Genomic DNA, 17204 nt, shown 5'->3' with positions numbered 1-17204 from the left:
TACTGATGTAAAAAGCGTTTACAGTATAAACAACAGCCGACAAAGCAATTACCCGCGATTCTGAAATATATATGTTGTAGCCTTTATATTTAATGTACCATAACATAATTATTATTACAGACCGTACAACAAAAGGCAAAAAAAAAAAAAAATGGAAGAAATAATAAAAATATTGTTTTTTTTTTTTTGCAATACCTTACGTCCTAATCGAAGTCATAGATATTATGATGTTGTTAAAAAATAAACAATAACGTTGAGAAAGGGTATTTTTTTCTAAAACAGGATACTTCAGCAAGCTGTCACTTTCATGGTCTTGGTTACATTTAGCTTTTAGGTAATACGCAACAGATGTGTTGGACAATAGTCCGCCGAGTTTTCAAAAATAACAAAACATGTATACTTTGGTCGCAAATAAATGTATTTTAAAACATTTCTATGTCTATTTTAGGAAAATTTTCTATGAATGAAATATTTGTCTTGTATTTCCTTCCACTTTGTTTGTAATGTAATAAAATCAAGATAGCCCTGGCCGTGAACATGGCATCGAGGGTTATTTGCACGACCGTTTGTTATGTCTGAGACAACTTTTGTTGGACACAAACTGATAAGAAGTAGTCAAACGACGCGACCAAAACCATGTCAACAGACATAGTGATGAATGCGTTATCGGAGAATTGTTCTTCTCTTAGTTTAACAATAGCATAGTGTTGTCGTGACTGAAATGTTTTACATAATGGAAAATTATTACATGTAACAAAGTAATTGACTTATCATTGACTATTAAATTTATCCTAAAATAATAATAATTTTAAAAACATTTGTTTGGCTTTTTTGAGTATTTATTTCTTGATTTTCGAGATGTTAAATATATTTTAGGTCCATACCTTATATCTACTTTTTATGCTTGTATCAATAAATAAATAGTATTTTTTATTAGTTTTCAATAAATAAATGTTTATGGCTAGGAGTTTAGATAAGAAATATTCCAATTTAAAATCCAAAAATGTGTTAATAGTGGTCATTAAAAATGAAAGATAAGAAAATTAAAACATAGAATATAATTTATTTTAATTCATAATTGGAAAGCGACAGAAAAAAAAACGGGAATAAAATCAGTCGGGGGAAACGTGATGTTGAAGAGAATTCGCTTATAAAACAGATTTTTCCCTCTGAGTGACAATGACGCGAATAGTTAATGAAACATAATTCTTATAAGAATTATCTTTCATTACACTATAGTGTATGCATTATGTAAATCACTTTGTAAAAATTCAAGCCACAGACTACTATTTAACCTAAAGCCTTATTTTTCCTTCTTACAATTAACGTTGTTTAAAACAAGAAAATAATCAGATAAAAAAAGCGATGAAATCATTATGGACAGCTATTTGGCTTTGATCAGCTTAAAATACATAAGTTGTTGTTGTTTTTAGCATTTTTAGCGATTCCTTTCAAAATACTGTTTTAATTATAACAAATTAATTCACGCTTTATCAAAACTTTTTAGTAAAAATCAAGTTTTATCTATTGGTGTATTTTTGTTAGGTTGATTGCAGTTTTATTAAGTACTACTCCTTGAAAGTCGTCAAATATATTTTTAAGTAAAATTTTCCTAAGTGGAATTTAAAATATATGGCTAATGGATTGGAACTTTTTGTAAAAATCATTAGTATTATAAATTTCTAAAGACAAGCTTTTATAGAACAAATCAATACATATCAACATAATATAGTAGATATAAGTATCATATATATTTATTAAATAATTTGCATTTAATAAAAAATAAAATATGTAAAATCGTTTTAATTTCGGATAAGTAAGTAAAAACATATATTTAAAGTTAGGTAAATTCTTTTATTATTTAAAAATTTTAAAGAAATCGTTCAATAAATCAAACCATTTAAGATATATTGTTTTAGTTTAAATTATAAAACTTTGGGTTTTAGCAACTTAAAAATTAATAGTAAAAAATTATTTTGTAATGATAATGGTAACAATACTATTAAAATATATATTTCGATTAATAAATGACTATCTCTATCCATGCAGCGGAATAATCATTAATGGCCACTAAATCCGAATCAAGGTTTGAAGAAAGCAACATAGCGTTTAGGCTGTTTGTCGTTGATAAAACAACTAAATCCGAATCCTATTAATAAAATCACATATTCATGCACCTGGGTTTCTATGAGTGCTTTCAAATCCAAGCTATGCACGTTATATGTACTTATATTGCCATTCAAAAGTAGAAAAATATAATCGATCGTTTAAAACATTTATATTAGAAGGTTTTTTTAAATTAAAACTTTGGTTGCGTTCAAAACTAGCGATAGGATAAAAAAAAAAAATCTGTGGCATAATATATTATTGTTATCTTGTACTACTACGTGTTGTGGTAATAATGTGTTTCCTAACACGCTATACAAGTTAAAGTATATATGAGATTTTGTAATGTCATGAAACTCTCAAATTTCATCATACAATTGGTATAGTTATGATGTTGAGGAATGAGCTAAGCACAATACCAAAAGAATACGCTATTGGATTTGTATACATTACATTTAGAATAAATAAATAAGCAGAGGTAGAAGTCTTCACGAAATGAAATTTACTTCAAAAATAAGTTGTCTGATTGTGCATTGAAAATAGAGACTTTTTACTTTAATAACCATAACAATATCGCTCTATATCTACAGTGCACTTTACTTACGTACTTACAGTGTAATAAGACAATAAAGTTAAGTTCATAAAGTATATAAAATAAACTTGTTGACAATAGGAACATGAATTGAATTAAACAAAATTATTTTATCATTTCTGTAGAAACGTGGGATTTATTAAAACATTAGAGTAAAATAAATTTAGTATTCTACACGCTTAAATTAAATACTGTTGCACAAACAAATGTTATTAAGACAGTCCTAATAATTAATACGAAATTTCATATTAATAAACAAATTGAATAAAATTTACATTATTGTTAAAGTGATCAAAATTAAATTATAATACCTATACGGATTGAACAATTTGTAGCTGAAAATAATTATCCAAGTCTCATGAAATCAGTTCATACTCTTGCTAATCTTACATTAAAAATTCATTTAAATGTTAATCAAAACATTATTAAAATTTTCTTTTAATGATCTTGGTATAATATTTAACTGGAAATTTGAATTTATAAACTTTTTGACACGAAGTTTTTTTATGGATTAATGTAAATTTATTTGCAATCAAATAAAAGCTTATAATAGGTCTTTGCTGACGGGTAAAACTTTTCATAATTTTAATTATTTAATAATTTATTAACAAACAATATTTTACTTAAAAGTTTTTGAACGTTGTCTTAAAAACTATAAATATAATTTTTTTCTAATAAAAAATGTGGTTTAAGAGTTTTTAACTTACATTTTATAATTATGGCGCCGTTAATAACAAGTAAAGTAAAAATAATCCCAATAGCGTTGTTCATATTAAATCCCAACTTCAATTTTGTTGGCAGCTTAACCTTCAAGTCTTGTTATATGACTATGGTTTCTATTCTTTTTAAATTCCATTTCCTTGTAATAAATCTGAAAAATAAACAAAAAATAATGATTTTATTATAATTATTTACACTGCTGACATTTTATTAATTATTTGTAATTAACTTTGTCGATAGAATTATTTTAAGTGTGTAATTTACGATAAAAATTAAAAATTATTTTTTGAAAAAAAGCAATAATTTTAATGTGATTTGCATCAGTTTTTTTTTTAGAAAATAAAAAAAAACGTTTTACTATTATGTAGTAAAACGATTGACTAAGATTAAATGAAAAACACTAATTGAAACTGAGTTAATATACTTATAAGAATTCTTTTTATTTAGATTAAGAATTTAATTCAATTATATATCTGCTTCATAGTTAGTAAAATAGTTAACTAATATTCTCTTACACTTATAAAGTATATAGTAAGTAGGGAGGATACTTAACAATGATAATATATATATAGACTTATGTAAGAACATTTATTACTATGTTAAAGAAGTCGGCTGTAATTATTTTTTAATTTTTTGTACAAAATTCTTTGACATAAACATAAACGTTAAAAAAGCCTATTGGGATAAGGAACCGTCGAAATAAATCAGTTACAGCATTTGTTAAAATAAACGAAGCGCATGACGTTTAACAGGAAAAGGGCTAAAAAACAATTTTAAGCTCAATGTTCCATTTTTCTTCTTTGTTTTATGTTCGATAATTTGTTTGACTTTAGAATGCAGGTGCTTAGTGAATTGAATGACTATTGAAGAAAACGACCACTTAGAAGTACAATAAAACAGTTCACAAGCGTTCATAATTTTTATCGAATCATATTTTAAATTTTACATGTCAAGAGGCATTTACCAATTTCAGCACTAGTACATTAGAAATATACTTCCAGTCAGAAGAACGTTATTCGTTCTTTTTAAAAGATTAACGGAATGTTCGTACTATATATGTTACTGTCACTGTATAAAAAAGCATACGAACTTAGCAATGATAATGCGAAATATATACTATATAGGATGCGGAATATGTAGTTTTTAATGAAAATATCATTTTTAGAGCAACGTTTGTCTATAAAATTAAATCAATTTCATAATTTATCGAGTCTGTGCTTTACAATAACGATAATTGCTATCATTATTATAAAATCATTCTTCATTAATATTCACTTGAATTACCAATATCAATAGCTTGTTTATAAAACCGATTTAAAAAACTATTTGCAATCCAAGTAGTATATTTATTTCGGTAAATCGTCGTTCGTTGCTTGTAAATGATCGTTTCTTAGTAAAGAAAAGAGCATATGAAATCGTACTTGTGATTGTGTACGGATGGAAATAACCATAACAGATTTCGTTCTGTCTCCAGTTTTACCGTGTATGTGATAAAAATCGTAATCTGCTGCTTTCAGACATCATATTTGTCGCGCGACCGAAGAATTGGAGCCCATTTGCTAGTACATTTGTTTTTAAGACGAACTTTTATGGTATGAATGTGTTTGTTTTAAAAAGAATTATTCAAAAATACGCTATATTTTTGTAGTGCTTGATTTGTTGTACCAAACGATATATTATCATAAAATCCTTTGGGATTATTTTTGCGTGTTTAATAGAACTTGACGTCACGTTTCGTATTAAAACGATATAATTAACTTATATGATAAATGTAAACGGTTTCAACGCCGAATTAGAGACTATAATTTATTCATTTAATTATTATAAATGATTATTACCTATTATGATATTGGTGGTCATATGATATGTCATATTTTAACGTTAATCTATTTATTCGTTAAATAACTTTTAAATATTATTCGTATTAAATATATTTATAAATTGAAAAGATGGGTACATAAATGTAATTCTTAAATTGGAAAATATAGAATTCAATTATATATATATATAAAAAGAACTAAATTAGATAACTAAAATGTAATTTAGATCATTGATTTTATTTTATTTTATTAATCGTTCGACTATTAAATTATCGTAAACCACAATAAAAAAACATTAATGTTCTTGTTTTTTTTAATGTTCACATTAATTTGCTGCATTACTTCTTTATTACATTAAACAATATATTCTTTATAAATAAGCATTTTCTTAGAAAAATGTGGTATGTTAGAGAGTTCTAAGAACAGCCGTATATATCAATGTGATTTAACAATACAACCCTTTGAGAGTTATTAGTTGTAATGGACCATTTTTTAAACGTACAAATTTGATTTTTATCAAAGATTACTTCTTATGATAGTGATATTTATTTTTTTACAAACAGACAAAAGCATACAATAGATTTTTTCATTAAGTAAAACAATTTGCAAAACTATATTCGGATGGTATAGTATGATATCTGTCCAGTTACACGGGACGTATTTATAAAAGTAATTTTTTTATAATTCTGCTTTTTTTGACGAACTAGTTATGAACCAGAAAGATAAATCAAAAAAATCATTGAACCAATGTCCTTTTGCAACTGTACGACTTGTTTATGAAATAATATTTGTCATTACGTTGTAGTATAATGTGTGCGCATTGTGTCTCCGTGTAGTAGACACTATTTGAGTAAGTTACACTTTAACCCGCATAAGTGTGTTCAGGAGGGGATTTTATTAAAAAAATGAACACTTCTGACTTTTAATTGAACGAAAATGTATGATCAAATGTACATTAGAAATGCGGCTTCTGTTGTTCCTCATAGCCGACTCTTAGTTTAGTTCAAAGTATAAAATGAAATGAATAAATTTTAAATTCGACTACAGCTATCACATCAAATGTTTGTTAATTGAGTAAAATTTACTCAATACTATTTACCCGTGTTTGTTTTCATACGATTAATAACACTGAGTTCATGTTTAATAAACACGATAAAAATATATTTTATCATTAATAGTGGCAGAAAATGTAGTTTTACCGTATTATGAATAAATGGCGTTTGGCATCGTTTTTGTCGGCCGAGAACGTATGAAATCGTCGCAGTCGAACGCCTTTGGAATGTAGACATCATACGGGTAGCAGAGATCATGGAGGTCAACAGGTCATTTGGGGATGGACAAAGGGGACATTAAGGGAAAAAACCCCGTTTCGTCCATTCTTGTTCTGGAATCCGTTTGGCTACCCGTTGCCGGATATCAGTGTAACACTTACCCTACCCGTCTCGCGCAGCCACCCGATTAATAATATTACTGCTCCGAGTAATAACAATTAATAATAGCAAAGGACGTCTAACGAGGTTTTCCTAAAGTGTATCATAAACAGTTAAGGCATACATGTACATAAAGTTTAAACGGTGTGCGGGTCTCTCGCGACATTGTGGTCGTACGGCCGGTCATCCCTCTGATATATCACGCACAATACGGTTGGACTTACCGTCATGCTCCATTATTATATCAGCGGCTATGTGTGTTTAACTGCTGTATGCACACGCACTCCATGCCAAATATTGTCAACCGCCTGATGATATATTACGTGCATCCCAATGGCATGTCTAGAAATATCATTTCAGCCGGCTATTTAAAGACGAATTGTACTGTAAACGATTTTTCCACTAATTAATTTCATACGCAACTGCTTCCACACGGGCTGACTATCATTTTCGCCAACATTTTTATAAATTGGCGTAAACACTCTATAAAAACAGTTTTTCTGGAGCTTCGAAAATTTAACGATGTTGCGTAATCTACATGACACATAGTTCGTACAATTAGGAATTTGTTGTCATCGAGCAAAACAACTGGATAAAGCTTCTATTTTTTCCCATCGTCCAAAAAAATGTTGTTAATAAAGAATACGAGTTGCCTATTAGTGAATTACATGTTTTAGTTAATTTTTAATAAATTGAAATATTTCTTTATATTGAATTATTATTTTTTTTTTTTATCACAGTTACCGGCTTTAGGAGTCCGTTTAAACTTCTCGAACCGCCTTTCTACCTAATCAGTAGTTTTATTTATAAATTAATAATGTTTTCTAACAGGGAACGACAAGCTTATATTTAGTTATGTTAACCAACTTTGGTAAATAATTGACAAGTAGCAAGGTTGTTCTAAGTTTATAGTTCGTCGTTCTATTAAGTAAAAACATTTTAATTATAGTTTTAAGAAAATCGAAATGTGGTCATTAAAACTTTTAAAATGCTACCTCAGTCATAACACATAATCTATTAAATTCATTTGCTTACACAATTTTGTAAAATAATTTAAAACGATGGAAGTAAAAATATTTTCAAACGTTCACTGATTATTATCAACAAATATACTATGAAAAAACAATTTAAATGAATATTTATTTACATTTTTATCAGCGTCCAATATTTAAAACACTTTTTTCAACGAGTAAACAAAATTGCGTTATGCTTTTGATCATCTGGAATGTGAACTAATTTTTTTAAATAGATTCCTAATTATTAATATTAAAGTGTTCGGAACGTTCCTGTACGTGTAATAAACAGTTCCACTTTAAAATACCTTTACGCATCACAAGTTTTTAATAATTTATAATCAAATAACCTACCGACAGTTTAGTCAATGAAAATATTTATTACGTACTTATTGATCGTTTGCAGATAAAAAATATATTTGTTTGCATAAAATGTGTTGTTTTTCTGTTGAGATTTAACAAAAATTATTAATATTAACTTATTATAAATGAGCTCTGACAATTTTATTTTATTTTTTAACAAGTTTTATTATTTCATTCCTCTACAAAAGTTAGCCTACTAAACATATTTTAGAAATTGTTTTTAATGTTATTTTAGTCACTAATGATATTTTATGGTCGGTATTTCAGCTAAATTTTTACAGTATTTATGTGTATATGTATTTATGTATTCAAAAATTATATTATTGAAATAAAACTGAATTAAAAAATAAAATGTTGCTCATACTTGTAATTTCAATAAAAACTTGTTTCACGAGTCAATTTGATAACAGTGTAGTATGAATATATTATTAATGTAAACAAACGCAGGTTAAATTATGGACTTTTTAATAAAAAAAAAAAAGATGAACAAATTTAAATAACTTTTCAATATTACTGTTGACATACTGTAATTAAAAAGAAAAACAAACAAATATGGTTTTTAATAAAAGAAATTTCGAATATGTATAGACATTATTAAAATATACCTTAGTGAATGTTATCATTTAAATTTAGAATAAACTTTACTAAGATTGAACAATTTCTAGAAATTTTAACGGAGCATAAAAAATAAAATTTGGTAAATTTTTAGATATGATGATTATTTTTAATTCAAAGTCTTCTGGCATAATAATTTATCTGAATATATTTATTTTGTTTATTAAGACAATGAAAATATTTCTTTCCGCCTAAGTAAAAATATTAATTTTTGAAAATTTCATTCTAATTAATTAATGGCCTTTAACCAAGATAAGTTTAATAATGAAAATAAAAATAAACGCAAACCTATGTATAATATTTTATTGTTTTGATGTTATTTAAAAGTGTCAAATTGTCCGTCAAACTTGCACTTAATTTAAAAGAGATTTCCTTGCGTTAATTTCAATTCGTTTCATTGCTGTTGTATAAGTCGTCAAAAAGACAAGAAGCTTTATAACCGGAGATCACATGAAAAGCTGTTTTCTTGTCTTAGCTGTCATTTATTTTCCTTCCCTGTTTTTATAATTATTACTTATTGTAGTGCAATAATGGTTTAGCTGTTAAAAGTGCTTGTTGAAAAAAGAAACTTTACGTAAACGTTTGAAACTAAATATAGAAATTATAAACGATTTTAATAAAATCCCTTGCTGTGAATAAACCCATATTGGATTAACAATATAAAAGTAATATAGCTAGTTGAACAACAAATAAAATTTTATTTAATGATACCTTTAATAGAAAAACGTTTAAGAATTATAATTTACAACATTAATACAAATATTTATTAGAAAGATTTTTTGTGTACCAGTGAAGAATTCAGATTTATCAGAATAATCAAAATGCACTAACTTTGTATAGGTACAGCAAAAAATAAATATTTTTTAACCATGGAGAAATATCATCATTTCATTCTCTTTCCATTCTTCTGGTTTGCTTATTTTTAAGAAATAATATTTGATTTTTTTTTCCTCTAGGAGGACAATAAGTGTCCAACCGTAATATTTTTCATTTCAGTATTATAATAGTACGTAGTTTACTAATTATTTTATGTGTCATTGAAAATATTATTTTATGTTGTGGCAACTTTATTACAATAATTACATAAAAGTTTATTTAAAAAAGTTTCGTTGATATTTTACTATTAGATATATACATTGAATGTAATATATAATATGAGAATAGTCACATAATAGCTTATGGGTATTCATTATTTTATACCTTCAAGGCATTATTAATATATTTTATATGAAAACTTATTTATTTTTTCTCTTACGAATTTCAATACTATTATTTAAAAATAAAGTAATTGATCTAATTATAGTAAAATACAGCAAGTTTTCTGATATTTTTTTATTATTAATTTAAATATTGATATACATACGCATGTATATAAAAATAATGATTCTTTTAACGCTTAATTTCTTAAAACTCAATTTCTCCTTAAGTAATAAGTTTTTATAAACGTTTTGTCTGGATTATGATAATTACATATGTAATTCCATTTATCTGTTAAAAAATAATTTTAGAGCCATCTCTTATACCTTACATCTTATATCTTTTCTCTTAATTTTTTTAAAAGTCAACATAAATATTAAACTAGCTTATATATAAAAAAAAATGACCTAAATAAGAAAATGACTGGTCGCTAACAACTTTGGCCGATTATTTTGGAAGTAATAAACCATTTTAAAATATATAGAGGTGAAGCATGGGATGCCGCTATTTTATCATTAGTCATTTTTCGTCTGCATTCCTCCTCCCGTCATGGTACACAAATGTGAATATCTTCCGAAGTACTGGTCCAAAAATTATTATCAACCATACATTTTCTTAATTAGATTATATTTTATTTTGTAAACTTGTTCAATATATTTGTTGTTATTTCAAAAAAAAAATATTTACACCTCTATAATGTAAAAGAGATAGACCTAAAAATTTAACAGATAAATGGAATTACATATGAAATTATCATAATCCAAACAAATATTTTATAAAAACTGATTATTTTAAGAGAAATTTAGTAGCTAGCGTCAAAAGATTCACTTTGTATATATTAATAATTTTGTTATCAACAAGAAATTGAAATTTACATAGAATTAATGGCTGTTATACCATTACAATGAATAAAATGAATCATTAAACTTATTATGAACAGTCAAAATGATGGTAAAAATTGTTTAGGTTAGTTTATTTAAAAAAATCTTAAGTATTTTAACTTTTATATTAAAAATTTTTTATATATTAAAAGTTTTGGTAATTTTTAAATTAATTATAATTTATTATATAAAAATATTATCATTTTAATAATTTTTTATTATATAAAATAAAAAATATATTTTCAGGTATTTTTTACATTCAGAATAATTGATTCTCACGTAATATTTTATTATTGTCCTTAATTTTTTTGTTGCTTTCAAAAGACTACATAGACTGTTTTTTTTTATCTCACCTCAGGCAGCTCGGCAATAAAATGTTAATTATTATTATTTTATTAAGTATTTAATTTGATTTAATATTAATGAAATATCAAGTGCGTCAAATAAAAGTCATAATTGAAATTTAACTTTTTCTCAAGTATGAAAATACAAATTAGAAAATTAATCATATTACTTAAATATTAAATTTTAATTATTTTGACTTAATTATAAATCTTATTATCGTAATAAATTTTAGTGTACTAAATTTTGAACTTTTTATAGTTTTCAATTATTATATCTATTCGTCAACTAAATTTTACACATTTTGTAGTAATTTCTTTAGGTCTTTTAATCACAGAACAAAACACCTTCTATATTTTTATCTAAACTTTTATTTTAAACTTGTATTGATCTTTTTATATTTTGAAAAATGATACTTGTTAGAAAATGTATAGTGCCAATTGCACTTTATGGTCATTTAATCTGGTGAACGTTTAGTGTATATAACCATAATAATGTTGTTTATGAGAGTTTTTTCAAAACTGTAATGAATGGTAGAGTAAGATTTAACAAGTAAGTATTCCGAATTTTTTACTGCTCATTATTAGTTATCTCACTTGTAATTAACTAGAAAATCAATGTAAGGTATATTCTATGAATGCAGCACTACAATATACAAATACAATGGTAAAATCGGGCAATGGATTTATCTCACGATTTTTAAAAAAATTAAATTAAATATAATCTATAAAATTTCAATTTAAATTAATTAAATATGATTAATTGTATAAAACATTTTTTATAAACTTTTTCTTTAAATACCTATAATTATAATTTAAATAACTATAATTATATTTTAATTAAGAAAAAACATTTCAAGTGAAGTTAGTTACTTTTAAACAGTATTTATAATAAAAGCCGAAACTTCATTCTACATGACTAGATTTATTTATTTAGGGTGCACTAAAGTTTCTAGAAAGAAAAGGATAAGAACTCTACGTTCTGTTAAATTTATTCTGACGGATGCATTATCAATTTTTAAAAGTAAAAAGAATCATTTAACTTACAATTTCGAAAACATTTTGTATAATTAATTGATTGGACACATATCCTATTTGAAAATTATCGAGTTAAGATTTGTCGGCAATTAGTCTATTTATTAAATTAATTTACTTTGAATTTAACTGTTTACCTTTGAATTATAATAATTATTGTTTATTTAATTTATTCTGTTTACTTGATAGAAGCCAATTATATAAAATAAGAACATGAACTTTACTTTTTTAACTGATATCGTTTATAAATATTAATCAAGTTGTATAGTAGACGTATTAATTGAATCTTTTTTTTGGTAATTGAACTGACAATACTTAAATAATATGTGATGTATCCATCACAGCAAGTTACCGTTATTCGTTTATTATTTTTTTGGATATTTAGTTTTTTAAATTGAACCTTCGCACATTTATCACAAAATAAAACCTTTCTGGACGTATTTATTAGCAATGCGTTTGATTCCTTTCGTATGTGTTATCGTGTCTACTATTGAACGGGGCTTGGAAATTTCCACCTTATGTAAAATTGTAAAAAAAATAAAAACGTATGTATTGAGAAAATAAAAAATGAAAAGGCCTAAATATTATACAGCGTTAAACTGCCTATATCATCAATATTACTTATTTATATGTTTTCTGTGTACGTGTGTGTTTAACGAGCACTAAATTTTTGGATAGCTGCTAAATGTATTGACTGCGTAAATTGTTTTTATCGAAAAGTCAAACTATAAACGATACGGAGCGGGTCGAGGGGATCAGTTCTAAACGTGATATATTATTTCAGTTTAAAAAGGAAAATCCGTTAGAATAAAACAAGACGGGAACGGCACTATGTGCTCAAAGACACGACGGCGGTTGATATATTGGTTCGACGATGGCCTAGAAGAATGAAGATGTTGTCGTGTAGTGGGTGGACGGGTTTGACGAAGACACATTGAGGTAAAGAGCCGAATCGGGTTAGCCGAACCAATTAAAAATATAAACTAAACAAAGAGTTGAATGGACGACAGAGGGCTGGTGGGATTCATATGAGGCCGGCTGTGTCCGATGACTAGATACTGTAGAAATCCACGACGATACGGACACGGCAACGGTGACGTGTGAGAAATGGCCTGCGCTCGTGTGTTATGTAAGCAAAAGACAGCACTGGACGTTTCCGATTGTTTAAACACTGTCAGACGCGATGAGGTTGTTGTGCGCACCGAGTAGGCAAAAGAGACGGGTCGCAAATACATAAAAGGTTAAATTTTATACAGGACACGTTATCGTTGGAGCCTTTACGTTAACTTTCATTTATCACCGGTCGAAAAACTATCTATAAGAAGCCAGACGTCCGAAAGAAATCGGAAATTGATGTGGTGACTAGCACCAGCTGTTTTCGCATTAAATAGCTAGTGAAGCGTGGCACATTTTTTTAATTAAAAATTAGTAAATGAAACTAAATTGAGTTTATTTTTGTGAATGATAAATCGTTGGCTTAGAATAAATGTAATTTTAATAGTACACAAATTTTCCGGCTGTAAATGGTATTTGATTTTACTTCTCAGCACACAAAAAGTATCCAACAGGTATATAAGTCAGTGCGCATGTAAATTTGACTATATTGTTCGTTTTATTATGATTTAAAATTCCATTTTAAAATGATTTTCAACTCACAATCGCACTTGATAAGTATTTGTAAGTTTGTAATTGAATTAGCCAGGAAAACTACAGTTTGAGATTCAAAGTTGATGAAAATTAAAAAAAAAAGTCCCAACTTTTATCGGCCGATATTTTTTATTTAAAAAATGCAGGTAAATATGATCAAAAAGATATTTCAAGTATATATAGTACGAATATTGCTTTAAAAGGCAAAATTTCGGTATTCCTCGATCATCATAAACTCATTTTCAACTAAAGAGAACTAAGAAAAAAAATTGCAATATAATAGTTATAACCCAACAAAAATATGTAACACATGTTTGAGCGACCAACCAGTGTTCATATTGTGTCGGTCGAAAAACAATATTATACAAGCCAACCGTTTTTTCCACTTACACTCTGTTGACTAACAACGTCCTCGAGGATGAAATTCAGCATTTTCACAACCATGTGACACATAAAATGACTGATTAATCAACGTTATAATACTCACACACCATTCACTATGCAAATACCACGAGTTCTAAACCATGAGTAATTTCATTTTAATTATACATTGATAGAATATTTAAACACTGCAGAAAAGTCAAGTATAGTTTGGAAGAGATTATTGGCTGAACACAATATGATTGATAGCCATACTTGAGAAATATTATCAACGTTAGTACTGATATTTAAAAAGGTAACGTGTTTCACAAAGTTTAAAAATCGTTAAAAATGTAATTGATATCTAGAATTTTTAGTATTAAGTTTAATTAGTCTACCCCAGTTCAGTTGGGAACGCGTCGTCCATCACTGCATAGGTACTGGTGTTCGATTTTGTTGTGATGAGCTATGTAGATTTTCTTATCCTCACTCTTAAAATATCAATAAAAATAATAATTTTAACTTAATTTAAATAGAGCAATTTGAATTTGATTATGATATTGGAAATTGTCGATTTCATGAAATTCATATAGTTTTTCATCTCATTATTTTTACTAGCAAAAGGAATTACTTAATTACGCTTAAGTTTTATTCAATATCTTTGACAAGATTCTTTAACCAATATCAATTTTGAGGTGGTACTTTTTATGATAAACAGGACGAAGACAACTCATGTAGATAATTGTTCTAGTGTGTTAAATGTAATAATTAATTTCATTTACAACGTTTTAACAGTCAAACTAAATTATCTTTGATTATGATTTATTTTTAAATTGTCAATATTAAATTTGTTATTTTCTCTCGCGCTTACTTATAATTTAAATATAGTCTAAAAATATATCCATTTTTGTAGCAGGACATTATATTAACACAATCTTTTACAATTGTCAACTTTTATAATCATAGGTAGTTTTAACTAAATTTAGCAAAGTTTCATGATTTTTTTTTTTTAACAATAGAATAGAAATAATATAAATGTACATAAATAACTTTCGGGTGGTTTTTGATACGATAATAAAAACCATGTAGTTTTCCGGCACCAATTTGCAAGGGTAGTTATGGCTTAACTTGCGGTATTACTCTTACGTCTTCACTGTCGGCCTCGAACACATACACTCGCATTTCCATTGCAAGGGGCCGACGGTTAAATCTCCAAGCCAAGTTCAGGAAATGGCGTGTGTTGTTCTGGTATTGACATGAGATTTATTTTAGGTTACCGACGACGATAGATTAAAACTATACTGCTTCGGACTGGTTCACTTCGCTCCAAGGAAACGTCGGCAGGTTTTTCTTATTTGTCCGTGTTTTCCCGTCCGATAGTTTCCTCTCAATTTCGTCTTTTCCACCTATTCTATAACTAATCCCACCGATCATTGTTTTATTTATCATAGTGCTATTTGTTCTTTCCCGATTTTTCTCTTTGTACATAAACAAAGTGCACCAAACTCTAAACTTTTTAGCTTATTGAGAAATAAACTTTGTTATATGTATGATTTATTCAACAATGCGATTTGTAATCTGATATAAATATTAAAACATATTTTTTTTAAGTACTGATGTTTTTGTGGGATTACACAATACTTGTTTATAACTTTATATTCTAATATTGTTACATCTGTTATATCGTCGTTACTTACTAATGTATATATTGTTAGAAAAATTATGTAATTTATTTATTTTTGATTACTTTGATTTTTTTTTTAATTGAATACAATTAAATACGTATTAACAGCGAGAAAAATTTATCGATTTCGGGCAAGCCATTGATTTTTATTTTGTTGTTTTTTGTACAAACATTCTAGCGGGTAATAACACTAGAATTACAAAATATGTTTTTGACTGTTCCATTATTCATTTATGTCGTTTAAATACAAACATTGTGATCAGTCAAGAATGAAATTTAATTAATACGACTTCTGTCATTTACTAGAAGTGAAATTCTTTTTGTACTTGATTTTTAAAGCAAATCTGATGAGAATATAATATCTATAATTATTTTCAATATTTACCTAATAGTGATACGGATACTTGGTTTTAATTATTTATTTAAGCCTAGTGCTTAGGAACATAAGTTTTTTTTCAATATTTAAATATTAACATATGTAAATTTTAAGATATGAATATGTCATACCATCTAAATGCGATTCTCGTGAAAAAAGGAATAACACTTGAAATGTTCTTTTATTTTATTACATTTCATGGGTTTAAAACATATAAAATTAAAAAAATTTAAATAGTTATTGTATCAACAGTTTTGTTATAATCGAGATGTTTTTCATTTACCAAGATTTAATAAATTGAAATGCGAATAAATTCGTATTTTATTATATGTAATAACTTCATTTAACCAAATTGTACCAATTTTTGAACACATATCAGCTTCCGAATCATAAAGTAACCACAGAAATGATTCATGAAATAAAAACTAGAAACGATATTACAAATCTGGCTAGGGAGCTATTTTAGATAGCTTTGACGCTACCATAGATTTTCGTCATTTTTACTGTTGTTTTTTACCCTCTAGAATAGTATAAAAGCATTCGTAATCAAAACTATGCAGGATGATTGTTTGACTCACACAATATCTTTTAAAAATATAATATACTTAATTGTATTAGGATGTGTTGGAATAGTACCTTACATAGTATAATTTTCAGGGTACATTTTGTTCTCCCCTATTTCATCCTAACTTTTATCAACTTGAGTTTTTTAAATAGAAACATATAAAGGGTATACGAAAAAACAAATTAAATCAATTTTTTTTTAAATTAAGATTATTGTGGCAAAATATTCAATATGCCAAAATGAATCATTTTTTAAGCCGCGTAACCAGTGAAAAAACAGCATACTAACTCGTGAAGAACAAAATTATATTGTTATATATTTTTAAAATATATTGTCTGAATCATAGTTTTAAGAATAATAATTGTAAATGAAATTGAAATCAAGAGAGTAATAAATTCCTTTACATAGATGTGTGTTCTTTTAAGTCAAAATTGAATACAAAAATTTGTGTTTGGACTA

At 26.6% G+C, this 17204-nt stretch overlaps 1 protein-coding gene across 1 annotated transcript in view; it reads right to left on the bottom strand.

Annotated features, from left to right (window-relative positions):
- The window catches only part of LOC126905860 (lachesin-like), a 51807-nt gene that overhangs the window by 27688 nt on the left and 6915 nt on the right, over nucleotides 1-17204 (bottom strand). The window contains exon 2 of the mRNA XM_050685975.1: nucleotides 3406-3569. Within this exon, the coding sequence (XP_050541932.1) occupies nucleotides 3406-3469 (64 nt within the window). The 5' untranslated portion in view covers nucleotides 3470-3569. The remainder of the gene's footprint in view (nucleotides 1-3405; nucleotides 3570-17204) is intronic.

Source organism: Daktulosphaira vitifoliae, unplaced genomic scaffold (assembly GCF_025091365.1).
Source record: "Daktulosphaira vitifoliae isolate Bord-2020 unplaced genomic scaffold, ASM2509136v1 Scaffold_4, whole genome shotgun sequence".
In the NCBI taxonomy this organism is placed as follows: domain Eukaryota; kingdom Metazoa; phylum Arthropoda; class Insecta; order Hemiptera; family Phylloxeridae; genus Daktulosphaira; species Daktulosphaira vitifoliae.
The sequence above is the reverse complement of the archived record's forward strand: the minus strand, read 5'-3'. Positions and strand labels throughout refer to the sequence as shown.